Below are 27,513 nucleotides of genomic sequence, written 5' to 3' on the forward strand. Positions count from 1 at the left end.
AGCAAAGAATTCAGAAACCAACCCCCACACATATGTATAAACATTGATTTAGGGATTTATTTATGACAGTGGTTTACACTGCAGAGCAATCGGGAAAGGATGGTCTTTTTAATAAATGGGGCAGGGTCAAATTGTTTATCCATATAGGGAAAAAAAAAAAAACAAGTCTTAGCCCCAGCCTCACACTGTATAAAACAAATATTTCCAAAGTGGCTCTTAGATCTAAATGTGAAAAGCAAATCAGTAAAGTTTCTAGAAGGTAACTGAAGAATTTATTCTTGATCTTGGGACAGGCAGAGATTTCTTAAGCAAGTCATAAAAGGCATCCACTATAAAGGAAAAGATTGATAAATTGGACTACATTAAAATAGAAAACTTCTGTTTAGCAAAAGTCATTAAGAAATTAAAAAGTAGGGAAGTAAAAAGACTCAGAATGGGAGAAGATATTAGCAATGCATATAACCTATAGAATATGTAAAGAATTTTTATAAATCAGTAAGAAAAAGACAGACAACACAAAAGAAGAATAGGCAAAATATATTAAGAAGTGTTTTACAAAAGAGGATCTTCAAATGGCGAAAAACATGAAAAGGTGTTCAACCTCATTAGTCTTCAGAGGAATGAAAATTAAAACCCAGTGAAATACTACTACAGACTCATCAGAATGACTAAAATTTAAAAGGTGGGGAGGGGGCACAATGACTCACCACAAGGCTGTTGTTTTAGTCCATTTTGTGTTGCTATAACAGAATTACCTGAGACTGGGTAATTTATGAAGAACAGAGGTTTATTTGGCTTACAATTCTGGGACAGCTGCATCTGGCATGGGCCTCAGGCTGCTTCTACTCATGGCAGAAAGTAGCAGGCAGCCGGCGGGTACAAGCAGATCACATGGTGAGAGGAAACAAGAAAGAGAGAGAAGGTGCCAGGGTCTTTTTAAGCAACAAGCTTTTGCGGGAACTAATAGAGCGAGAACTCACTCATTACTCCCCTCTCCCCCAGGGAGAGCATTAATCCATTCATGAGGGATCCGCCCTCATGACTCAATCACTGCCACATTGGGGATCAAAATTCCATGTGAGTTTTGGAGGGGACAACACATCCAAACTCTGTCAGCTGTGAAAAACCTAAAATTCTCCCGTACTGCTGGTGAGAAAATAAGCTGGTATTACTACTTTGGAAAACTATTTGATAGTACCAACTAAAGCTGAACATGAGTATACTCTATGACCCAGAAATCCACTTCTGGGTGTATATCCAACAGAAATGCTTACATATGTGTGCCAAGAGGTATATACAAGAGCATTTATGGCAGTGCTCTTTATAATAGCTCTGTGCTGGAAACCTGATTATTGTCTATATGGATAAATGAGTTGTAGTGGATTTCATTTTAATGTCAATGAAAATGAATAAACTGCTATAATGCAACAATATGGATGAATCTTACAAACATAATGTTGAGCAAAAGAAGCCAGACACAAAAGAGTACATATTTTATTATTCTATTTACATAAAGTTCAAAAACAGGCAAAACTAATTTATGGCTTTAGAAGTCAGGATAGGGATTACTTTTGAGGGCATAGTGACTGGGAAGAGTCCAAAGCAGGCTCTCAAGTGCTGGTAATGTTCTGTTTCTGATCTGGAGGGTGGTTACATAGGATTTGTTCAATTTGTGAAATTTCATGCTTTCAGAACCTTCCTGTATGTTATACTTTGGTAATTCAGTTATACTTCAAGTCTATGCCACTATTTATTAAAATTACAGAAAGTTTAGATAGATAACAGTTTCCAGCTTGCATATTTTTGGCATCTCTTAGGGCATATATGACTAGTGATAGTGCAGTTTGTATTTTATTCTGGTGTTGATGCTATGGGTGATATGCGGGGCTCCAGATAGCCCCCTAAGAAATCTATTTTCTTTATTCATCTTAAGTATTTTCCTTTCCTGGCAGTGGTTCCAGTTGTAGCCTGGCTGCTGGTCTTGAGTCTCTGGGGTTAACAGATATCAGAACGCTGGTTCGATTAATGTGCTTGGCTGCAGCAGGAAGAGCTGGCCTCTCCACCAGCCCTTCTGCCATGGCAAGCACTTCAGAACGCTCACGAGGTGGGCACAGCAAGGCCAACAAACCTATCTCTTGCCTGGCCTATCTGAGCACAGCAGTGGGATGTCTGGCATCAAACACTCCGAGTGCTGCAAAATTGCTGGTGCAGTTATGTACACAGGTAAGCTAGTTTCAGTGCTTTTCCCATTGCATTGCTTATTTCTGACTGTTTCTTGAAGAGCCTCTTGAAATGAAATTTTTTTGTGGAAAATTATATGTAAAAATTAAACCTGTTTGTTCCAATTGCTTCTTCAGAACTTGATTTCTGCTGCAACAGGTGTAAATCTAACCACGGTTGATGATCCAATTCAGCGAAAGTTTCTACCCAGCTTTCTTCGAGGAATTGCTGAAGAAAATAAGCTTGTAACCTCTCCAAACTTTGTTGTAACTCAGGCCCTTGTGGCATTGCTAGCAGACAAAGGGGCCAAATTGAGACCTAACTATGAAAAGTCAGAAGTTGAAAAGAAAGGTAGGTTTCATACTATTTATCTTCTAATCAACTTGATTCATGTTTTTAAAAATGTGTTTTTGCACTGTTGTATGTCGTAAATTACATAACCTATAAGCTTCTTAAGTTTAGAACATGAAAGAAGTGCATGGAAACTTTTTCACTGTATAAAACAAGTATTAGAGAATGTACTAAATTAGTTTAGTTACGGATTATGGTTTCAGTTACTGTAGATAATCTTGGTAGATTTCTCTAATAAAATTTCGATAAAGGTAGCATTATTTTTCTCTTTGTTTTTAAAATGATATCACTTTGAAGGGACTACTTAATCACTACTGCCTACCCTTCTCTTCATCACAGGACTATTTGGCTTTTGGATCCATTGGCTCAGTTCCTTGACTGGCTAAGATCACTTTTGAGCAGCAAAAGCCAAACTTATTGTTGAGGGCATGCTGCTTCTGCCTTGGCCTTAAAATTATTTCTGCTACATTCCCAGTCTACTGTGTCCTTTGAGCAAATATTGATCTGTAATAAAATATACATTTGCAATGAATCTGATTTATTCTAGAATTTGATGTGATATTAGTGTTTTATACCTATAGGCATATCTTAGTGAAATGATTGTAAAAGTGCTAATTCTTAAAAGATATGGGTTAACCCATTTTTGTTTGTTCACCACCACCAGCTCTCACCTGGGCATCATTTCATTGTTTTGTTTAAGCAGGTTTAATTGCCCAATTGTATGCCTGTCCTTCCTATGATCCTTCTGCTGTAGGCCCTCTGGAGCTGGCTAATGCCCTGGCAGCCTGCTGCCTCTCCTCCAGGCTGTCCTCACAGCATAGGCAATGGGCTGCTCAACAACTTGTGCGCACTCTTGCTGCACATGACCGTGACAACCAAACTATTCCACAAACACTTGCTGATATGGGAGGAGATCTCAGAAAATGCTCCTTTATCAAGTTGGAAGCTCATCAGAACAGAGTATGTATTTTGAATATAAAGTATGTTAATCACCTTATATAAGATAAAAATAGTTTCTGCTCTTCTCAGAGCTCAAACTTTAGGTCTTAGTTTCTCTCTCTCTCTCTTTCTCTCTCTTTTTCATGCACACACACACACACACACACATACACAGTTACAAAGATTTGCCTGGTAGTTACCAGTTCTACTTTCTCTATATGCTGGCTTGATATAATAGTATACAAGTATACAAGTCAGACAGGGCATGAGAGGGAAACCAAAGGAATAGCTTCACAAAAGGTTAAGGTTTATACATGCAAGAGGAAAAGAAATTGGCCTCACTATTTTAATCAGACTCACTGGTTCCCTGAGCAGTGACAAGGGCCTTTAGAAGATGAAGACTGAACTATATTACTCAAGCGATTTAAAAATCACTTCTTGGTCTATGTTATTTATTTTATTTTATTTTATTTTATTTTATTTATTTTTTTTTTTTTTGTCGTTTTTTCGTGACCGGCACTCAGCCAGTGAGTGTACCGGTCATTCCTATATAGGATCCGAACCCGCGGCGGGAGCGTTGCCGCGCTCCCAGCGCAGCACTCTACCGAGTGCGCCACGGGCTCGGCCCTTATTTATTTTATTGAACATGTAAATATGTTGAAGTATATATACTTTTCTTTTCTTTTTTTCCCCATTATCATTAAGTTTTTTATTTTTTATTTTATTATTTTTTTTAATTTTCTGAGTTAAATAAACATTTTGTCAAGATTTTAATAAGTCTCAGATAATTCAAATGCGTTTTTGCATCGATTGTACTTTAAGCTATACCTCAAATAGGTATATATATTTGCAAGCCATTTAGAACAGAATGAGACCATGCATATTGCATTATAAGTATCGATAATTTTCTTTTACAGTTTTATGGTACATTTTTAAAAATTTGATAGAACTTTTTCAAATGATAAAATCATTTGAATCAAAACTTGGTCAAATATTGCTGGACTTTTTTCAACTTTTCTAGGTAATGACATGTGTTTGGTGTAATAAAAAAGGTCTCTTGGCTACAAGTGGCAATGATGGCACCATCCGGGTGTGGAATGTTACCAAGAAGCAATATTCACTGCAACAGACATGCGTGTTCAACAGATTGTGAGTGCTAACATCATTTGTGTAACATTTCAAATAAGAGAATCCATTGGCCAGTTAGCTCAGTTGGTTACAGCATGGTGTTATAACACACCAAGGTCAAGAGTTTGGATCCCTGTGCTGGCCAGCCTCCAAAAAGAAAAAAAAAAAAAGAATCCCAAATATGCCTCATCTTGGTTGTGTTAATGTAATCAAATTGTCACTAATATTTAAAAAATGTTTTCTTTTAGAATAGTATTACTGTATCTCCAATGTATATGTCTAACTTTCCAGGATGATAATTCAGAAAATACAATCTTAATCTGTTTATATCTGCACTTACTCAGAATTAAGTCAAGGTCAACTTGCAAATAAATGTTCAGTTATATAAAACAGTAGGCTAATTTTTCATCAGTCTTCAAGGGTTGTTTAGGAATTAGAATAATTATATTGCTTCTGTATCAGAATATAGTATTTTTTGTAATTTTATAGTTAGCTATAGGTATTTCTTTGCTCAGGACTTCCCTAGAGATTAAGCAAGCAGGAATCAGTGTGCTTTGAATGATAACCATGTGTACACCCCATACAAAATCTGAATGTCTTTGTTGACAAATTGTGTACTACATTAAATGAGAATTAGTTTAAGCATTACTTTTTTATAATTCTACATTTTTTGCATGATGACAAACACTAGAGAATATGTAGTTGTCAAATACTGCTAGCCAAGCTTTTGAAATTTAAGACTGCTATTATGTACTTTAGTCTTTATGAAACTTTTAAGTTTTAGGGTTTAGTTTACTTTGGATGATGGAGATTAGAATTCTATACATATTTGTTGTATTCTAGGGAAGGTGATGCTGAGGAAAGCTTGGGGTCACCCAGTGATCCAAGTTTCTCACCTGTTTCCTGGAGTATCAGTGGCAAATATCTAGCTGGGGCTTTGGAAAAGATGGTGAATATCTGGCAAGTTAATGGTAAGAGTCATGTAAATACTAGTAAACTGCTGAAGTACTTTTCAAGCCTTTCTCTTAGCCTTCTGAGTCCAAACAATGGCTTCTCTTTACCTTGAAACTCACAAGCTATTCAACAATTGTGAAAATCTATGCACAGTGTGGTTTAAATTAGAGAGGAAATGCTCATTTCCCGACCTTTCTTTCTAGGAGTTTCAACTAACACAGTAGTTGTAAACTAAGAATTTGTTTCATGTACAGCTAAGTATTCCGAGTAGGGTTTGAGGGGAAGTAGGAGTCACTGAATTTTAATCTATGTATTATTTTGAATCACTTGAAATATTTCTATTAATTATGTTTGTTTCACAGGTGCAAATTCTTGTCAATTTTTATTATACATCTCTGGAAATAAAAATCATTATTGTAATTTTGGGCTTAATGTTTTTGTTTGTTTTTACATATTTGAGGAATAGCTTTTCTGTTTCACATATTTGAAGAATAGCTTAACTGTAGGTAAATTTATATTAATTTGGCTTTCAGTAATTACAGGAGAGGACTTAAGTGTGGCATTCATACACTGAATACTTTCCATTACTCTGTCTTTTATTCATCTACCATTTGTGTCCCATTAATAGTTACAGAAAAGCCTATCGATTTGATAATCATTTACAGTACAGGTTGAGCATCCCTAGTCCAAAACTCTGAAATCTGAAATGCTCCAAAATCCAAAATTTTTTGAGTACCAGCATGACACTCAAAGGAAGTGCTTATTGGAGCATTTTGGATTTGTGATTTTTGGATTAGGGATGCTCAACCAGTAAATATAATGCAACTATTCCAAATGTGAAAAAATCCAAAATCAGAAACACTTCTGGTCCCAAGTATTTCAGATAAGGGATACTCAACCTGTGGATAAATGAAGGATCCTGCTTTCACACTCTTATTCATTAGTAGGCTATTGTGAAATTGGGGACTGCTTTGAGTGTGTATTAGAATTAAGTATGATTTATTTTTGTTCTTGTTATTTTTTTTAAGAACTAATTAACAACCGGTTAACATTTTCTCCCTCTTCAGGAGGAAAAGGATTAGTAGATATTCAGCCTCACTGGGTATCTGCCTTGGCTTGGCCAGAAGAGGGTCCAGCTGCAGCCTGGTCAGGAGAGTCTCCAGAATCATTGTTGGTGGGACGGATGGATGGATCTCTAGGACTGATTGAAGTTGTTGATGTATCCACCATGCACCGTCAAGAATTGGAGCATTGCTATCGAAAGGATGGTAAGTGACTGCAGTTGTGTGTAATTGAGAAAGTCCCCTCCCTCTTTCCCCAATCACATAGCTTTCTGGCACTTGCTTTTTAAGATGCTGAGTTAATATTACTTTTGGCTTTGTTGTCTAAATTTTTCAGTTCACATTTCATTTTAATTAGTTACTGAATTGAAAGATACAAGTATTTCTCTCCCAACCTCTGCCACACACCTCTACCAAAGTGAGATTTAATAGTATTTTAACATATTAGTCATTCATCCTTTGTGTAAGTGACTTAACATTTATAGCAGGCTCCAAGTCTCCCTTGAAAGTTAGGACTGTCCAAGAGAAAAAAGATAATAATTATTGTAGAGATGAAAGCGTTAACAAATGAGTGAAACTGAGGAAATGGGGGAAGAGAAAGGAGAAGAATTCTTGTTCTGACAAGAGATAGCAGGAAGTTTGCTTTCATTTATTTTATCACGATATACCTTGAATACATAGGATCTTACATACGTTAGGTTCTTTCACTTCTCATTTCATGATAGATTCTAGTCCAGAAGGAAAGAACCTGGTAACAGTGACTTAAAATTGGCAGGGCAATTCAATTTTTGTCTCTCTTTTTCAACAACCACCTGAAAAAGAATGAAAGATTAAAAATGAGGTAGTCCTTGTCACTTATAAATGACACTTTTTAAAGTGGGTTACATGGAATCCCTGCTGTAAGCCTGCATTTTGTCTAAATGCATTAGCTGTTTGTAAATGTACTTGCAGTGGTTGTAGTAGCATATGTTTTTTCAAAGTCTGTCTTTTAAGTCAGACAATGACAAATAAGTCTCTCATTTATTCTTTTTTTTTTTTTTTTTTATCATGTTAGTATCTGTTACTTGCATTGCTTGGTTCAGTGAAGACAGACCATTTGCAGTGGGATATTTTGATGGAAAATTGTTACTGGGAACGAAGGAACCACTTGAGAAGGGAGGCATTGTTCTAATTGATGCACATAAGGTAAAAGCATTTTTACCAGATGGTTACTTTTTCTTGTCTTGTACCGTAATATTGCTTGATGCTAGTTTCTTAAAAAATGTTTTACATCAGACACTTATGGTTTAATGTTCTCTCGTTACACAAAGTCTTTGGACCATGTGTGTATACACAGAAAAAGTCTGTGTAAAAAAACCATCAAGCTATGAAAGAAGTAAAACCAAAACAGTGAAATAGAAACATCATGGGAACACCTGTGTTCAAAGTGCCCTCCACTAATGCCAGATATTCCACCCTTGAAGAATTATTCCTATATCTTAAAAAGAGGTTGTCAAGTCAGATGTTTACAGGGCCATCTAGGCAAGTAGCATAAATGCATGAAACCAGGAGTTGGAAGGAGTGGGAGAAGGTAAAAAAAAAAAAAAAAAAATCAGAATAGCACAATGATCACAGCCATATAAACACAAAACATGTCCCAGATTCTCAAAAGTGTTTGCTGTTTTGGTGTAAGGAATGCTTGTGTTTTGTTTTGTTTTGTTTCTTCTTTTTCATACTTTAATGATTATCAGTCAATAAAAATAACTTAATAAATAATAAAGAATATAAAAGACTGAATAAATGCAAATACTAATGAAAGATAACATATCCCTTTTGGGCCAGGATTTCGTAATTCATTCATTCAACTAAGATTTATTGAACTTTGAGAAAATATATGTAATGAAGACTATATTAAAGGGTGAGTTGGTCCAGTGATTGGAATGATATGGCAGTATCTGTGATTTGCATAAATGTTGATTTTAAAACGGTCGAGTTGCAGAATTATAGATCATACATTATTGAATTTATAGTATTTATTTGTGAAGGAAGCATTGCTCTGATTTTTTCTCCTTCTACTATTTTAAGGATACTCTTGTTAGTATGAAGTGGGACCCAACAGGCCATATTCTTATGACATGTGCTAAAGAAGAAAATGTGAAACTCTGGGGACCTATTTCAGGTTGCTGGCGCTGTCTGCATTCCCTCTGCCATCCGTCTATTGTAAATGGCATTGCTTGGTGCAGCCTTCCAGGGAAAGGATCCAAGCTGCAGTTATTGTTGGCTACGTATGTTGTAAATTTGTGTGTGTGTGTGTTTGTGTGTGTCTTAATTTTTATATTACTATAGACTATTATTTGCATTAAATGCAATCTCATAATCTTAGTAGTCAAAACAGTTTATTGCTGGTTACTATTCTTCTAATGTGTGGTACCAAAAGATCTCCTCAGAGAAATATAGAACAGTTTTCCAGTATGAAGCTTGGTATGTAATCTTATATGGGTGTGATTTTAGAATATTGGTCCTAGTTATATTTCTTGTATGATATTATAGCATGTCTACTATAAATAAAATTTAAAAGTAATATTGTAGTGGTTCTATCAGGTCTTAATTGATTGTTGTTTGAAAATGTTTTTACTTGCTTTTGCATATTGACACGTTTTGGTTTTATGTGATCAATTTTTTCCAAGTGGCTGTCAGAGTGGCTTAGTATGTATTTGGTGTATTCCACAAGATACCACACAGACCAGTGTGACTAGTTCAGAAGGATGGTGGGACCAGGAATCAAATCGCCAGGTAATGTTTTGGTGTTTTTGAAGAACTTATGGTGAAACTGTAGTGTATGTCACCGTAGTAATTCTCTCTTGGTTACTAAGATACTCACCAACATATCCCAAAGGGCAAAATCCATTAGGAAAATCCATACTTTGTGTGTTCTCTGAATTAGTTTAATTTTTTATAAGTTGGAAACAACATAATTGCTTGTTAAGGTGAGATATTAAATACCTATTGAGTGGTGATCATCGTGATGGTAATGGGTATAATCAGTGCTGCAGATAAACCAGTTCTAAGTTAAGTCTTTGGTACAGTGAAGTAGGAACATCATGGGAGGACCCTCTTCCAAATTATTTCCTACTGATGCCAGAATTCCACCTATGAAGAATGATTCTTTTAAACAGAATTTACAAATTTAGATACAGAGCTGTCTAGGCAAATAACATAAATTCATGAAAATGGGAGTTAGAAGGTATGGAAAGGATAAAAAACAAAAACAAAAAATCAAGAAACTCACATCCTTTATATAAAGGGTACAGCTGCCACAGAACTGATTGTCACCTTCCAGAATTGAGAGCCTATTGTTACCAGATTGTCTTTTTTAAAAAAAAAATAGAAGGCAAAAACCCCCCAATCTTAAACATTGGTACCTGACTTAAAATTCTTTAAAAAACCGAGTGGCCAATCAAATTGTAACCCTGAGTTACCAGTTTGCAACCTCTGTTGCTCTCCCTTTTGTCTGTGATACAAAAACCCTTGTAAGAAGTACACTTTACATCTTCTTTGAGTAAATGAGTACATTTTGTATAATGTTCTATCGTAAACTAAGAAGGAAGGAGGGAGCTTAAGGGAGGAAGAGGGGGTAAGGGGTAGCCAGCTCACTCATAGGAGGAAAATATCATAGAAGTGGAAATAGGAGCACAAAGATAAATCAGATTTGCTCTTTGTGCTAGAGAGTAAGTAGCCCTATGGACAGGCCTTACCTACCCCAGTTCAAAACCTGCAGAGCAAATGTCTGGATTAGACACCATGTGACAGAACCATCAGCCAACAAAAAGAGGAACCTATTCTATAAAGTCAGCATGCGCAATTTACAGATGTTTTAGGATGGGGAGAAAAATGAAAAATATGTAAAGCTGACATTTAAAAATTAAAACACTGGTTAAAAAGAAGTCCGAATTTTCCTGTCTAAGGGATAATTGGACCTTTGAAATGTCATTTTTGCCAGTTTGAAGAGTCAAAAACTAGTTCAGAAAGTACTGAAAAAGATGAAACTCAGCTGCAACAAAGGAGAACCAGATTGATATTTTATTATTTATTTAGTCAGGCTAATTAACCTTCATGAGAGAAGTTGTCGCCCCCTCTCCCCAATCTTATACTGAAATATGAACTTTCCAAGAATGAATTGTAAATCTTGAACCTATAAATTGTTTTAATTTTAATGTATGTTAAAAATAATGAATTGCAGGATGGATATAGAAAATCAGCAGGAGCCAAGTGTATTTATCAGTTGCGGGGACACATCACTCCTGTTCGTACTGTTGCCTTTAGTTCTGATGGGTTGGCCCTGGTGTCTGGTGGACTAGGTGGGCTCATGAACATTTGGTCTTTAAGGGTAAGAACATAGATTTTATTTTTATATTAAGGAGTATTTTTACATTAACTTAAATCTGTATGATAAAAATGAACTAATCCTAGGAATATTTTGTGTAATAATATCTTGAATACTGAAGAAGCTCTTTTCAGAATCCACTGCCTTTTAATTTTTCTTACTGATGATAAGTGTTTGTAAAGTCATCTAGGCCCTAGAAAATTAGGTAGTAGGTACACAATTGGACATTGCTGAATTTAGCCAAAGTGTAGATTTTAAAATATGTCTTTGTGAATGTTAAGGATAAATTTAAAATGTCAGGCTGGCCAGTTAGCTCAGTTGGTTATTAGCATGATGCTAATAACACCAGAGTCAAGGGTTCAGATCCCTCTACTGGCCAGCTGCCAAAACAAAAACCAAAAAATTTAAAATGTCAACAATGCCTAAATAATGAGTATTGATAAATATATCTCATTTTAGGATGGCTCTGTATTGCAAACTGTTGTGATAGGCTCTGGAGCTATTCAGACCACTGTTTGGATTCCGGAAGTTGGGGTAGCTGCTTGCTCAAATAGATCAAAGGTAATATTGCAGTTTTATCAAATCATAGGGTTTAAGCCTGTAAGGAGCTTTAGAAATCATACTCTAAACACCTCATTTTATGGAGGAGAAACTTGATATCCAGACGGATTATTACTTGCCCAAGATAATGCATCTGTTTAATAGTAGAAAGAGAACTAGAACCTAGGTCTCCTGATTTATAATCTAGTACTTTTTCTGTTTTACCCCAGACTTTAGTGAAGTGCTTATTTATCAAGTGATTTCATTTTCATTGGAAGTTATAAAGTGGATTTTGACTTTCTGCCATGATTTTTGACATAACATTAAACTCCCTCAAAAGAATTTTCCCTGAAAAGAAAAACCACCTTAAAGACATTTAACTAAAGTAAACAAGATATATTATGGCTTTCAAATTTGAAATTCTAGTAAAAATACTAACTGCACTGCTGTGAAGTAATTCTATGATATGACATTGTCACCCTACAGTATTGTTTTTCATACCCTTAAAGATTAGATCCAATGTGCTGCTTTGGCTTACATTTTATGTTGTCAAATGATGTTTTAAAAAAGGCTGTAAACCTGCTTTGAATAGTCCTACTAGAAGTAAAATATAGAATCAGATCGTAGGCAATAGTGGCCTGTGTAGAGTAAAGCATAGAGCCAGAGTTAGAGCAGAGCTATTTCTTTTGCAGATGTGTCACTCGATAGACAGAGTACTACTTCCTCTAGCAACCCTGTGGGCATGTCACACTTTTGAAATATATTAGATACCTTGTCCTACAAGTCCTATGAAGTAGCAAATAATTGTTGATATTGTTTTCTTTAAAATAATCTGCTAATCCAAGATAGTTCACACATTTTATGATTATTTCTTATTTACTCATTTTTACTTAGACAAAACTTAGGATATTTAAAGTTTCATGGTCATTAAAAGTACAGGCTTTTTGGATGTAAAATGTCCGAAAAGTAAAAGTGTTTAATGTAATTACTGTAAGAAATTTCTTAGATTAAATGGTGATAGCATTATCTTTTATCTTTTATTTAAACAATTTCATCATGTGACATGATTTATTTTCAACCAGGATGTTTTGGTCGTGAATTGTACAGCAGAATGGGCTGCTGCCAATCACATTTTAGCAACCTGTAGGACAGCACTGAAACAACAGGGTGTTCTGGGATTAAACATGGCTCCCTGCATGAGAGCATTTCTGGAGCGGCTACCTATGATGCTTCAGGAGCAGTATGCCTATGAAAAGGTAATTCATACTCACTCCTAGAGATCCATAGATGCCTGGTGCTTTGGAATGTGAGTTACAGCTTTGAATTTCTCTCTTAAGAGCCTGAGGTCTGAGAAAAATAAATGGGTCTATTTGGGTATCAAATGAAGATAAGTCATGTCAAAAACAGTTGTGTAGTAATCCTAAACTTATTTTTACTTTATTTTCACCAGAGTAAAAAAAAAAAAAAAAGTCCCAAATCTGTATCACTCATTTTCAGATTATTTGTTCACTACTCCAAAACTTCTTAAACTTCTGTGCTAAGAGTATCATCTTCCCTTTTCTGACCCATATGTCTACTTTTGTGTGGCTTTGCCATCAGAAAGTTGGGGGGTAGGAATGGATGTAAGTGTCAGAATGAACTGCCTCTCCACTTACCAGGTGAATCTTTGTGGAAAGTTTAGTGGAAGAGCTAATGTTGAATTGAGTAGGCTCATTAAATACTGAATGAGGAGTTATGGAATTCGGACATGTCCAGGCAGTGATCCTAAAGTAGCCTCAGTAGTCACAGTGTGCTGCCCATAGACAGAGATCTTTGTTTTGGGTTTTTTTTTTTAACCAAGCTACATTAATATAATTAATTGTTAACTACACCCATTTAATTTTCATCTAACTGATGTATTTGCCCAAGTTTTCTTTTCCAAATTGCTAAGTGTCTCACGGAATTGCTTCACCATGACTAGGGAATACCAAGGAAGAAGAAAAGATTTTCCTTTAATGGCTACCACTGTTCTCTTGGTAAAGGAGGAAATATGAGAGGGAGCAGATCTCCATGATTTAGTTATCTGTCTTTTTTTTTTAATTGAGAAAACTATAATGAAAATATGCTAAATGCAGTGTGGTATCTTGGATTGGATCCTGCAGCAGAAAAAGGGGTTTGGGGGAAAGCCAAAGTTCTGTGGTTTAATTAGTATTATACCAACTTAGTTTATTTTTGATAAATTTCCCAGGGTTATATGTAAGATGTTAACATTAGAGAAAGTTGGATGAAGGGTATATAGAAATTCTCTGTACTATCTCTGCAACTCTCTGTAAATATAAAATTATTTCAAAGCAAAAAGCTTCAAAAACAGTCAACTTAAAAATATGATTACAGACTTTCCAAGTGCAGTAGGTTAATTTGGAATATTTGGCACAGGCTCAACATATCACCCTTGCATTTTCTCTTAGCCTCATGTGGTTTGTGGCGACCAGCTTGTTCACAGCCCCTACATGCAATGTCTGGCTTCCCTTGCTGTGGGACTTCATCTAGATCAACTGTTGTGTAACCCTCCAGTGCCACCACACCACCAGAACTGCCTCCCTGACCCTGCATCCTGGAATCCAAATGAGTGGGCCTGGTTAGAATGTTTCTCAATCACCATAAAAGCTGCTGAAGCCCTGACCAATGGAGCACAGTTTCCAGAATCTTTTACCGTTCCAGATCTAGAGCCTGTTCCAGAGGATGAACTTGTATTCCTAATGGTAAATGTAGTATGTAACTGCTATTATTTGCAGCTGAGATTGTATCATGGGTGTTTGGTATGTAGTAGACCCTTAATAAGTATTTGCTAGCTTGAATAGCTAGAAGCATACCCTTAGATAAGCTGAAAATATTTTTCTTTTAGGTAGTCAATTTCAATCTGATGGCAGGCCTCTATGGTGACAGGGATTCATTATATGAGAATGTGGAGCTCTTGTAAACTTGCCAGCTCTCAATGACATAGTTCCATATTTTTTCTTGTTCATTTGTCTATAGGTGCCTTTTTAGTGCCTTGTTCGTGTATATTTTAGCATCTTTTCCTGGTCATCTTGTGACATATATGCCACATATAGACTCTAATTTATTTGGCACTTCAATCATGTCTTTAGTCAATATCAAATAAGAATATGGAAGAGCATTCTCATTGTCATTTTTTTCTGATTGTATTTGAGAATGTCTAGCTATAGAAATTGTGATGTAGACAAAATGCCTGTGTAGATAGTACAGGCCAGCACTTGATATAACAACCCCTTTACTAATTAAGATTTATGTATACAAACATTTGAATATACAAATAGAAATACAATATAAAACAGACAAATATGAATTGAGGAAATTATCTAAATATAGAATGTTTTAATCAGGAAATGTTCTTCTGAGCCCATTTGGTCCAAATCTGTCATTTTGATGATTAGGAAACTGAAGCTCAGAAAGATGAAGTGACTTGCCCTCAGCTACACAGGTAGTTCACAGGGGTGGTGGTTCCTGCACGTGACCTTGTACCTGTAGGTGTTGGGAAAACATAAATAGTTAGCTTTGAATCACCAGTGCTATAGTGATAATGAAAGTGTTTATAATAAAGGGAAATATTAACAGTGCATAAAATCAAGTTTGACATGATTATAAAACTGCTCTTAATTTCTCATAATGCCATGTTCTCTTTTGGAAAGAAGACTCAGTTGTTAGAAGAAGACTTTTTTGTTAGTAAAGAATAAATAAATCTTGACTAAACAGAATTGATCCTGATGTGTGCCCTGTCTTGCAGGATAACAGTAAATGGATCAATGGCATGGATGAACAAATTATGTCTTGGGCAACTTCCAGACCTGAGGTCAGTAAAGATGAAGATAACTATATTGTGGTTCTTAGTAAATCTTTTTGTTCTAAATACTTGTGTGTTTGTGACCTGGTGTCTCCCATAAAGGCTAACACACACTTGTTACTTAGTACATGCTTGTTTGAATGAATAAATGAATCTGATTTTGATATGATTGTGGTTTTCTAGGACTGGCACCTGGGAGGTAAATGTGACGTCTACCTGTGGGGTGCTGGCAGACATGGACAGCTGGCAGAAGCCGGAAGAAATGTAATGGTACCTGCAGCAGCTCCCTCATTCTCACAAGCCCAACAGGTAACTAACAGGGTTAAAAAATGGAGAACAAACTTAGGAATCGACAGTTCCAATTTCTTTGCTGTCAGAAACTTATTTTGGGATAAAGCTTGTTCATTTATTAAAGAAAGTCATGATGTATAGCTTCCAAATAAAAGCTTACTAAAGTTTTAATCCGTCTTAAGATGTTTTGTTAACAAGTTTCTAAATTTTTCTTGCTTCCAGGTGTAATGAATTAACATCATGATGCATTAGGCCTGCCTAGTATGTATTAATAGAGTTTAGGTACTCCCAATCAGTGATTCTCTCTTTGGGGCCATAAATTTCCTAGAATCTTTAGCCAGGTTTCATTGACACCCCTCCCCTCTTCTAATAATCATGGTGCTATATATTTCCAAACCCTTCTTTAAGTTACTGTTTTCTCTCTTGTTCTTCTCTACCTCAGCTAGTCATAATATGCACTACTCTTTCTTGTATATGTCCCCTCCAGTTTCTGCTTCTTTCTAGCCCAGTCTTTAATCTTTCACCATCACCATTTCCTCTTTCTTCTTTTTCCTATTTTGTTGTTCTAAACTATCTTACGTCTCCTGGTTAAATAAGCAGTTTTATGGTAATTAAGGTTTTATTAGGAACCCCATAGTTATATTAACTCTTTCCCTTTAATAAAAGGATAAAAGTATTGATAAGGTTATATTATAAATACTTGGAATCATTTCAAATGTTTGCATGTTAAAGCTATATAATAAAGGATGTAATATATTTAATTGTGTGTTTTTATACTAGGTTGTATGTGGTCAGAATTGTACCTTTGTCATCCAGGCCAATGGCACAGTGTTGGCTTGTGGAGAAGGAAGTTATGGCAGATTAGGACAAGGGAATTCAGATGACCTTCACGTGCTGACAGTTATTTCAGCCTTACAAGGTAAAATTGTCTTTAATTAAAAGAGTAGATAAAATCATATAGGGTGTTCATTTATACTAGAACTCTTGTTTAGGCATGTGTGCAGTCATAATGTCCATATTTTAAGCTATATTATTTTGCAAGTTATTATTGGCAGTGCTAGAATTCAATGATATATAAATAACTTTTTTGGGACCCACTGAAGATTTTTTTAAAATTCTGTAAAATTGCAAAATTGTAATCAGGCATCTATTAATTAATGGCAAAAGCAATTATACATGAGTTTTATTAAAATTATAAATCACTTTATGTGAAAATCTGCAAATGTGCTAAAAGTCTGTAAAGGGCATCTCTGTCATAGTTCTGTGTGACTTAGAGAAAGACTGTCTGTGGAGAAACCACTGCAAGAGCCCCTGGTTTGTTCCTTATGAACTCTTCCTGACTCTGAAACCTACAAATAGAGCACAGAGGGATTTTTAAGTAAAAGCATACAAGTAACAATGAGTTCAGAACAATTTCCTGAGAAGCTCTAAGTTCTTTTCCTTGAGATCTCGGTGTGAAGAGGGGGTGGGAGCATGGGCTGGTTTCCTATCTAGTTCTACTGGTCCCTGGCTCTGGGACCTTGCACAAACTACTAGAGCACTTTGTGACTCAGTTTCCCCAGTTGTAAAAATGGGGATGTTAGTATCTTCCTCATAGGTTCTTTGTGAAAATAGAAAATGAGATAATCATGTAAAGCATTTATAGGAGTGGCTAGAGCATAATCAGTTGTTAGTGAGTATAATTGCTATTATCACCCTCCTCTTTCTTGTCATCATCATTGATGACTGCTCCCAGTTTTGCTAGCTTATGGCTACAAATTTGATTTATTTATTATTTTTTTTAATTGAATCATAATTGATTATATATATTTTGGGGGTTCAATGTTGACATATGTTGATCAAATCCACATTACTAATATATATATTGTTACAGATTATACTTATTCTTTATGCCCCTTGTCCAATCTCGCCCTATCCCCCTCTCCCTCCCCACTCCCACCACTGATAACCCTAGATTTCTTCTCTCCCTCTGAAAGAGTAATGGTTACTCTGTTGATTTCCATAGTATCATTTGGCGTTTTTCGATTCAGAGGATATTCTTTAGCAGCTGCTAGTAAAGAGGGTAGTTTTAACATTCAGTGACTCCTGTGGGTTTCTGCTCTGTTTCAGGCTTTGTGGTGACTCAGCTGGTGACTTCCTGCGGTTCTGATGGGCACTCAATGGCCCTGACTGAAAGTGGTGAGGTCTTTAGCTGGGGAGACGGTGACTATGGTAAACTTGGCCATGGGAACAGTGACAGGCAGCGGCGGCCCAGGCAGATCGAGGCCTTACAAGGAGAAGAAGTTGTACAGGTCAGGCAGAAAATAAATAAGACTACCTTTAAATGTAAATACAGTACACTTGTTTTTGAATAGGGTTCTAAAATTTAGGTAATAGGAAATAATAGTAGGAATATATTACACAATTATTATAAGAGATCCACTGTTGGATGTTTGGATTCATCCTTGAGCTTGTCAGAAGTCTGGGTAGGCTTTGGTGTTAGAATGGACTTCTTTTTCCTGACCCAGCTAGGGCCCAGGCTAGGGTGGTGCAGGTCCGTAGAAGAAATACTGTGGGATTTAGCTCCTGCCACACAGTTCTTGATACACAGATAAATGAAAAACTTTACTTTCAACCTGTCATTTTTGTTACAAAAGTTAAGTTTATATGCATTTTCTGGAAAAATCAATTAATAATTAAAAATAATATTATAAATTGCACAGCACCTTATAGTTTACAGAGAATTTTCCCATTCACTATCTCATTTAATCTAAGTCATCTGTACACAGCTGAAGAGTAGCAATAGTTATTCCAAGGTATGTGGTTCAGCTTGGTCTTCCAGAGATTGGTGAGGTAGATCATACTTGGGGGAGCAGGAGAGCCACTTGAACAGAAAGAATACACTTGGCTTGAAGATCCTGAGTTGTTAGTGATGTTTATGTAAAGTTTATTGCTACATTAATAACCAAAAATGACTAATTTCTTTCTTAGTGTTCCCTTTTATAATTTTTTTTCTCCTTGCTTCTGTCGTAGATGTCTTGTGGCTTTAAGCACTCAGCAGTGGTAACTTCAGATGGCAAGCTGTTTACCTTTGGGAATGGTGACTATGGACGTCTGGGTCTTGGAAACACCTCTAACAAAAAACTTCCAGAGAGAGTGACTGCACTGGAGGGATATCAGATTGGACAGGCATGGAACAAGTCAATTAGACGTTCTAGCTCATCACAGTTTCTTGTTTCTTCTGTGTGAACTTAGGCACTCCACTTTCAGGAAGACCAGGATCACCAGTCATATTTAACCTCATCTATATTTTGTTTGGTCTAATTGATCAGTTTTCATAACTTTTTCCCAATGTGAAAATTCACGTTTTAAGTCAATTTAAGTTTGTTTGTTTATACGACTAATAAATGAAACTATTATTTCAGGATGTGAATATTTTTTAAAAACCCTTTACAAAGTGCTAATACAACTTGCTATAAAACCTTTAAACAATACAGATTTTTAAAACAATACAGATTTTTGTGGCTTCCGTCTGGTAGCCTTGAGTTGGATGGCTGAATTGTAGCATCATTGGCAGCTATTGCTCTTAAGCAGTAATTGTCCCTGTCTTGAACACATTGAGACGCTGAGAGTGTCTCTTAACAAGGAGATAAAATATTTTTCTGTGTCATTCCTTAGACGCTGTTTGGTGTGAATGAGTATTTTTCAGTTATGTGTACTTTTTTTCTATCTTTTGTACTATCTGATTCTGAGTTAGCTACAGAGTTTTGAAAGATTTCACTTTGAAGAATAAAGTTGTTTGTTTGCGGGCATTAGGAATTATTTCTTGTTGATACATTTTAGTTAACATTTGGAGTAGACCCTGAAACCAATAAAAAAATCTTTGGAAACATAACCAAGTTTTCATTGAAGTGGAGAGAAAGGGTTCCAGAAATAGGGTTATGTGTTTTAGGTCTGGTGATTTGCCTTACCTAATACCCTGTTATTTCTCCAGGTGGCCTGTGGGTTAAACCACACTTTGGCGGTATCAGCAGATGGCTCCATGGTGTGGGCTTTTGGAGATGGAGACTATGGAAAACTAGGCTTAGGAAATTCCACTGCAAAATCTTCACCTCAGGTCAGTGTTGCCTTTAATCTAGGCTTTCAGACAACATAAATAGTTTTCATCTATGTCAGTACCTCTTTTTAATTGGGAACAATTTACTTTTAACATTTTTGATAATTCATAATGAAGTTTAGAAGATTCTGTTGCTTATTCTTGAATGTCCAGCATTCTGATCTTGATTTTCAATAAGCCATTAATGGCTAAACTGGTGTAAAAATTCTTCAAAGATAAGCCTCCGTCTCTGTAGATGGGCTGAACACTGTAGGATAACCTCCCATGTAGAGAAGAAATAGTTAGAATTATACCTCCAAGGTGTCTTGTAGAGAGAACCATGAGCAATCTTTTGTAACCCTCTGCTTGCAGCTGCCATTTCAGCGTATTATTACCACTGAATTGTATAGTCATATCCTTAAAAAAAAAAATAATATAAAGGAAATCCAAGCACATAAGCAAATAAATTAGAAGCTATTATCCACATTATAGAAGGTTTCTTGGCTGTGCGGAAAACTTCCTATGCAATTCTTTTATGTGGGTTTTCCTGACACACTTAAAAGGCAGCAAGATTTATAGGTATTCAATTTATATTTAACTTCAGACATCTTGATACCTAGACTTGTGAATATTCAGCTAGGGTTGCAGAGAGGTAGGAATTCCTTCTCTGAGGAACATATAAAACATTATTGTAACCTCTGAAAGCTAAAAAAGTCAAATGAACAGAGAGCAGCCCATAGCTTTACTTAGTCTTGCAGTGTTGTTTAAAAGGTCATGGGATTCTCTTGGTCTCTGTTTCCCAAAGGAATGCTTCCACTTCACATGGTGTCTTGGTGATTTTAGTAAAATTTCCTCTGCCCCTGCCCCTGCATACTGCTCCTCCCTCCCCTGAATTCAGTTAGCTTGCAGAGTAGTAGGAGAAAATTACATTTATAAGTGTGGATTTGGGTAGGACAGGTAGGTGACAATTAGTATTTTTATCAGAAGGTAATCCTTGAGTTTATACATGCCGATAGGCAAATTTTTTTTTTTTTCTTTTTAAAAGTATATGCTTGCACTTTTTTTTTTGCAGAAAGTTGATGTCCTTTGTGGAATTGGAATAAAAAAGGTTGCTTGTGGAACTCAGTTTTCTGTTGCTTTGACCAAGGATGGTCATGTATATACCTTTGGTCAAGGTAAGTAATGTTTCAGCTTACATTGCTTATTTTGTGTATGCATACAGAACTGTTGCTTTGCAGTTTTATAGAAAGTGCTCTAAATCGAGCCATTTTTTGTTCTGGTGGCAAGTAGCCATTATGACCTTCATTCACTAGCTACTTTGCTGCTTCTCTTTCATGAACTTTGCTATAAGGACAAACTCCCCTCCCCATTAAGGCCTCTCATGCCAGAGCCTTCACTCTTGCTAGAATAGTTCCTGCCAAGGTTTGTCCCTTCATCCTTTCTACTGCCTCCACCGTGCTGCCATGAATGCTGCCTTGACCACCAGAGCTCTTCTGTGTCCTGCCTCACTTCCCATTCCTTCCAGGGATCGGGGCTACAGATTTTAGGAACTGGAGGAATTCATAGACATTTAGGGTTCAAATCTTTAGTAGGTTTATAACCCAAGCATTCATGGTGGGACATCTTGGCAATAAATTCACCTTCTTAAGTGGAGTTTCTTGGTAAGTTGTACTGAATGTGAGGTATGTGAGGCAGGTGTGAGGAAGAGGAAGAAGTAAACCATGACTGAAGTTTCTAGTCTTGGGGGAATATTGATGCCACTGACTGAGGATATGAGCTGGTTTGTGGCGAAGGGGTAAGGAGCTTAGTTTTAGTTCTGTAGAATGGGGCCATGTGCCCTATGTATATGTGTATGGGAATGTCCAGCAGGCTATTGAGAATTTAGATCTAGAACTTGAGAGATTTGTTATAGAGATGTAGGTTTGAGATGTTAAATGCATAAATGGTAGTAGTTAAACCCTTAGTAACAGAATCTAAGAAACCCATGGAGAGAGTGTAGAATGAAAAAGGAAGAGGACAGAACTCTGGGGAATGTAAGTAAAGGGCAGGTGAGCACAAGAAGAGGTCTTGAAACGAATGGTAAGAGAAGTAGCTGGTGAGCCAGGGTACTGCAGTCTCTGAGGGGCAGGAGGAGATGAGACCATATTATCAGAAGGTTGCATGGAATGCCGTGGGCTGGAGCCTGAGAAGAGGTTACTGCACTGCAGCAGGCAGTTAGGAGCTAACTCATGGCTTTTGAGAGTGTAGTTTTGGTGCGGTGATGAGAGTGGAAGTTAGGCTGCACAAGGTGGCCAAGCCAAATGGGCCTGGAGGCCACTGAGCATCAGGGGCTCTGTAGCATTTTCTAGAAGTTTGGCAAGGTGAGGGGGAGGTTGGATAGAAGTTTGAAGACGAGACAAGGTGAATGACATCTTTTTTTAGAATATAAGAAACGTGAGAGCCTTTGTGAACTATGTGCTAGTCCTTTCAAATATGAGGATATTGGAGGAGTCTCTTGGTTTGAAATAAGCTACTGATTTTAGATTTAATTTTTTTTATTGTTATGAATAAGGAGATGGTGACATTTTGTAAACAGCTTTTTTTTTTTACTCAAAATCTGGTGTACCTTGTCAGAATAGCAGCTTTTGCCTCAATGAATTATATATGTCATTGCCATTCCAGCAAAAAAAAGCTAAATGACTGATTAGAAACATAAAAGGACTGTGATGTGCCACTCATAACTTTTCCTCTTGCTATTTTTTCAGATCGCTTGATTGGCTTGCCGGAAGGGCGTGCTCGCAATCACAATCGACCACAGCAAATCCCTGTCCTGGCTGGAGTGGTTATCGAAGATGTGGCAGTTGGAGCTGAACACACACTTGCTTTGGCATCGACAGGAGATGTATATGCCTGGGGGAGCAATTCAGAAGGGCAGGTAAATATTTATCTCACTTGCTGCTCTCTGATATTCTCGAAATCTGACAACATTCCTCATTTGGGAAAGTGATAAGCTAGGAAACTTATAATATCTTCCACAATCCTCCAAACACATCACTGCCAAGGGACTGATTATTTTATTTTGTGAGCCCAGTTATGTATATCTCTCTCTTGATTGTGGCCAAGGAAGTTTAAAAAAAAAAATCTGTCAATACAGCAGAGTGATTAAGGGAATTAACTGAGATATGTATGTGTGTCTACACACACTGATAAGTGCCTGGCACTTAGCAAATACTTGTATAGTGCTGTTTACTATCGTCATCATCATCATCATCATTACTACAGTAATACGTGAGATTAGCTCCTGGGATCATCACTTGATCTGGAAAAAGGGAAGAATGAAATAGTAATTTTACATTTGATAATATGACAGTGTACAAAGTATATTTGTGTATGCAGGAAGTCTTATTATCGTCGTTTTTCAGAAGAGTAAACAGCCTCTGAGAGGTTAAGAAAAGTCTCAAGGGCCAGCCCGTGGCTCACTCGGGAGAGTGTGGTGCTGATAACACCAAGGCCACGGGTTTGGATCCCGTATAGGGATGGCCCGTGGTGCTGACAACACCAAGTCAAGGGTTAAGATCCCCTTACTGGTCATCTTTTAAAAAAAAAAAAGGAAAAGAAAAGACTCAAGAGGGTGATGTGTTCAGCCTCCTTTATATATGGAGGAGGGAGAGACTTTGGCAGGGGATGTCTGAGATGCCTGCTATGACAGTGGCTTTCAGCCCCACCTGCAGAGCCATCTCCCTTTTTTCCATAAATTTTCTCTGGGTCTGGCTGCCCTTAAATCCAGGGTCTCTTAAATTCAAGGTCTAGTATTATTCATAGTAAACTCAGCTTGGCTCCTGTGGTTTCCTCATCAGTATATTAACAGACGAGGAAGCTGCTCATCATTGTGATTGTACTTTGTCTTAATGAGAGGAGAGTTATTGTTGAAGACACCTTTGGCAGTTCCCTGGCAGAGCCTTGACACGCTCCTCCCTGATGATGTTGAGTTGTTTAGTGGCTGAAACACTCGGTGTCCCAGTCAGACTCTAAGAACAGAGATCTGGAGATAAGAATCTGCTTTTCATGTATGTTTTTATATATGTTTATTTACTGTTACACAGAAGTCAAGATGTTTTAAGTAAAAGCTCTACAGATCATTGTTATTTTTTAACTTTCTAAGAATTCGTTTTCTTTCCAGAAGAGAAATCCAAGGATATGTTCAGTCATTAAGACTCATCTGTTAGATTTGGAATGACCTGTTGTAGCTTAGTTTGTAGGAGGCAACCTGAGCTGTGAGGACCATTATGAAAGAGAAAATCAGAATTTATTTTATTATTGATACTGATGCTTAATATAGATATTAACTTGTTTATATCTGCTACCATCTAAGACAAATTTTGTCTTCTTGATTTCTTCTTTCTAATTGAATCTCTGTGTATTTGTAATTTATTCCCAGCTTGGCCTAGGCCATACCAACCATGTTCGAGAACCTACCCTGGTAACAGTTCTGCAAGGGAAAAATGTTCGGCAGATCTCGGCTGGCCGCTGCCACAGTGCTGCATGGACAGCACTGCCTGTCCCACCAAGAGCACCAGGTAAGGGATGAAATACCCACGCTCCTGCAGCTTCTCTTTCAGCAATATCCTACTGCACTGTCCGCTTGCCAGTTTCAAACTGCATCCAGCATTGTTCTGAAACCATTAAGCCTTCCCCAGGTAACCAGCACTGTAAATAAACATTTCTCCTGTTGACTTTAGTATGAAGCAGTCCCTGTCCACACCCCCAAAAGAAGAAAACATATCATTTAGGCAAGAAAAAATTTATAATTTTAGAGTAGCAACTAAGTTTTTATATATAAAATAAATGACAAATTGTAGCTTTCTAAGGCCCATTACTAGGAATAAAGATTAAAAGTCCTAAGACAATTTGTCAAATTTCTCACACCAGTTAACCATGTGAAGCATGATGTCTGTGCATTGGCACAGCAAAACAAATTGCTGCCATTTTACTCCAGTGTATAGCAGTGTGTTTCTAGCTTTTTGTTTGCTTAACTTTTAATTTATTATGAAATCCTTATAGATCTACAGAAAGACTTAAGGAAAAATGTAATGCATACTTGTGTAGTTAACTAACACCCAATTGTGGGAGCCCTCTCTGATTGGATCCATCTTCCATTTCTCCAGATATAGCCATTACCTTAATTGTGGCCTTTATCATATACATTTCTTCATATTTGGACTGTTTCTTATCCAAGCCCTTAAACTCTTTCTTTCTACCATCCCCTGGTGTCTAAGGCACTAGAATTTGCTTGAAGCAATCTTGTCCCTGAGAGCTCAGCATTCGCTTCCCTTTTTGCTGACCTCTCTACTTCTTAGCCACAGGTCCTTAGGGAAGACTCCCAACAGAGACTTTTTTTTTTTAGATATTCTAAGAGAGCAAGGTGAGACTGCCAGGTAGATTCCAAACAAGCAGGAGATGGTTTCTAGTTAGCAGAATCCAGAATGAACAGTGCCACCTACACACTGACAATTTGAGGTACTCAATGACCCTTTAGCTTCCAGAGGAATTTCGCTTCCACTCTAGAACAGGAGCTATACCATGTGGCAGTTAAACTCCAGGACCACATTGCTGGGGTTGAATTTCGGTGCCTTCACATACAATCTGAGACTCATTTTTCTTGTCTGTAATTGAGGGTAATAATAGTATCTATTATTATAAAACTATATAATATATGTATATATATTATAAAACTTTTTTTTATAGCCAAGAACTATAGGAGTAATGAATAAATGAACCAATTCATGTAAAGCTCTTAGAATAGTGCCATGCACACAGAAAGTACTCAATAAATGTTAGTGTTTATTAAGAGTAGTAATAATACCTCTGGGAATGAAGCTATATAAATCTTTATTGACAGGAAACTTAAGTAAATTGAGTATCTTGTTTTTATTCTTTTATATGTTTTTCTAAGAGGGTAGCTATGGGGTGCAGTCCTTGTAGTCTTTGCTTCTTACAGAGCTATTATTCTTGCAGTAAAACGCCTTCATGAATCATGCACCCATATCTTTCATTCTGTCATAGCCACTTTCATCAGATCCCTAGTGAATATGGGCGGTGGCTCTACTAAATTGCCTGTTTCCATTTTCCAGAACTGCCTAACTGATCTTCACTCACACCTTGCATTATTATAATGATAGCAATTATTGAATATGAAGGGAAAAATTTGGCTTCTTTCCTTCCTTCCACTGCTTAAGTCCCATTATTAAATGGGAAACTAAAAGAGAAAAGACCAGATTTCCATAATGATTAATTTCTTAAAATGTTTTAAAAACTAACATAAATGTATAAAAAACATTAGGGTGAATTGATGGGTAGAGGAATAGATATGTGAAAAAGCAAATATAGCAAAATATTAATTATAGAATTTAGGTGGTGGGAATAAGTGGCTGTTGTAAAATTATCTCAACCTCTCTGTGTTTGAAATTTTTCCAAATATTAAAAATTCAAGTAATGCATTTTCCTTCACAAGTGCCGATTTGCTTTCTGGGCAGGTGTGTCAGTACCTCTGCAGCTGGGCCTGCCTGATGCAGTGCCCCCCCAGTATGGGGCGCTGAGAGAGGTGAGCATTCACACCGTGCGGGCCAGACTGCGGCTGCTTTACCACTTCTCTGACCTTATGTACTCATCCTGGAGGCTACTGAACCTCAGCCCCAACAACCAGGTAACATGCTGGCTTGGTAAGAAGTGCCTGTGATATGCTCACCAGGGCCCAGGCCCTTTCTCTCAGTCTTTGGAAAATTTTTTCATGGCTAATACTTCCTTTACTCTCAGCACCCAAGAGAAGCCAAAAAGACAACAATTCTGTTCCCATTTTATTATTGGTTTAGGGAAAGTCCCAATATTGGTCGGCATGCTGCTGGACACAGAGTGGTCTTATTTTTGTGTTTTGGTTTGTCTAAAACTTGAGTAAGTATGAATGGCTCATCGTGTATTTTCCATGAAGTCTAATTTACATGTATGCATGTTTTAAAACTTAAGAACACAAAACTATTTGAAGTATAGTAAAGGTTATTATATAAATGAATCTGAGAAATTTAGGATACTTTTTTCTATCCTTTTACAAATGAGTGTTCTGGGTCCTGTGGATGGGAGGTGAGGGAAATAAAGAAAATTTGGCTTATTCATCTGTCTTTATAGAATAGTCCAATAACTGAGGGAGAAATGAAACTGGCTATTTTGTTAGTTTGTTTAATGTGTAGGCCTGCCTCCCAAAATGTGTATCAGTTTGTAAAACTTAGTCAAAATTCCTTTGTTTAACCAGTTATGGGGCACAGGGGAGATTTGACAAATCACTGTTAGAAATAGATAATAAGCCAGGCAGCAGAATATTTGCAGCACTAAACAGAATGTTAGCAAACTATAAATAGTTGGAGAAATGTTTATGATATAAAGTTAAGTGAGGGAAGCAGCTAAAAATTTTAAAAATAGGATCTCAACAATGTGAAAAATGTAAGTATCTAAGACAGAAGAAAATTAGAAGGAAATACGTCAAAATGTTAATGGGGCTGAATCTGTATGGTGGGATTATGGGTGATTTCATTTCTGCATACATGTCTGTGTCCTTTTCTGTATTTTCTAAGGTTGTCTAAGATACTAATCATATGTTTTATCAGAAAAAGTATTTTCGAATAGTTGCTAGTTTTACTAATACCCAGGTTTATGTTTTTAAAGTGCGTTTCAAAAAGAATTTATGTTCTAAAAGTGAGAAGTGTGGTTTCTTTTAAGCCTC

General features: G+C 36.7%; 1 protein-coding gene across 13 annotated transcripts in view; it reads left to right on the forward strand.

Annotated features, from left to right (window-relative positions):
- HERC1 (HECT and RLD domain containing E3 ubiquitin protein ligase family member 1) overlaps positions 1-27,513 on the forward strand; it is a 211,728-nt gene that overhangs the window by 174,484 nt on the left and 9,731 nt on the right. For 12 of the 13 annotated variants that reach the window (XM_063090802.1, XM_063090801.1, XM_063090800.1 and 9 more), the window contains 23 exons: positions 1,953-2,223; positions 2,358-2,571; positions 3,275-3,531; positions 4,532-4,659; positions 5,482-5,609; positions 6,660-6,860; positions 7,708-7,838; positions 8,718-8,917; positions 9,320-9,425; positions 10,873-11,019; positions 11,476-11,577; positions 12,639-12,812; positions 14,004-14,297; positions 15,341-15,406; positions 15,581-15,706; positions 16,469-16,607; positions 17,798-17,979; positions 18,701-18,856; positions 19,662-19,784; positions 20,836-20,938; positions 22,508-22,677; positions 24,181-24,319; positions 26,276-26,445. In XM_063090802.1, the coding sequence (XP_062946872.1) occupies positions 1,953-2,223; positions 2,358-2,571; positions 3,275-3,531; positions 4,532-4,659; positions 5,482-5,609; positions 6,660-6,860; positions 7,708-7,838; positions 8,718-8,917; positions 9,320-9,425; positions 10,873-11,019; positions 11,476-11,577; positions 12,639-12,812; positions 14,004-14,297; positions 15,341-15,406; positions 15,581-15,706; positions 16,469-16,607; positions 17,798-17,979; positions 18,701-18,856; positions 19,662-19,784; positions 20,836-20,938; positions 22,508-22,677; positions 24,181-24,319; positions 26,276-26,445 (3,727 nt within the window). The remainder of the gene's footprint in view (positions 1-1,952; positions 2,224-2,357; positions 2,572-3,274; positions 3,532-4,531; positions 4,660-5,481; positions 5,610-6,659; positions 6,861-7,707; positions 7,839-8,717; positions 8,918-9,319; positions 9,426-10,872; positions 11,020-11,475; positions 11,578-12,638; positions 12,813-14,003; positions 14,298-15,340; positions 15,407-15,580; positions 15,707-16,468; positions 16,608-17,797; positions 17,980-18,700; positions 18,857-19,661; positions 19,785-20,835; positions 20,939-22,507; positions 22,678-24,180; positions 24,320-26,275; positions 26,446-27,513) is intronic. The other variant, XM_063090809.1, reaches the window with a different exon arrangement.

Source organism: Cynocephalus volans, chromosome 3 (genome assembly GCF_027409185.1).
Source record: "Cynocephalus volans isolate mCynVol1 chromosome 3, mCynVol1.pri, whole genome shotgun sequence".
Classification (NCBI taxonomy): Eukaryota; Metazoa; Chordata; class Mammalia; order Dermoptera; family Cynocephalidae; genus Cynocephalus; species Cynocephalus volans.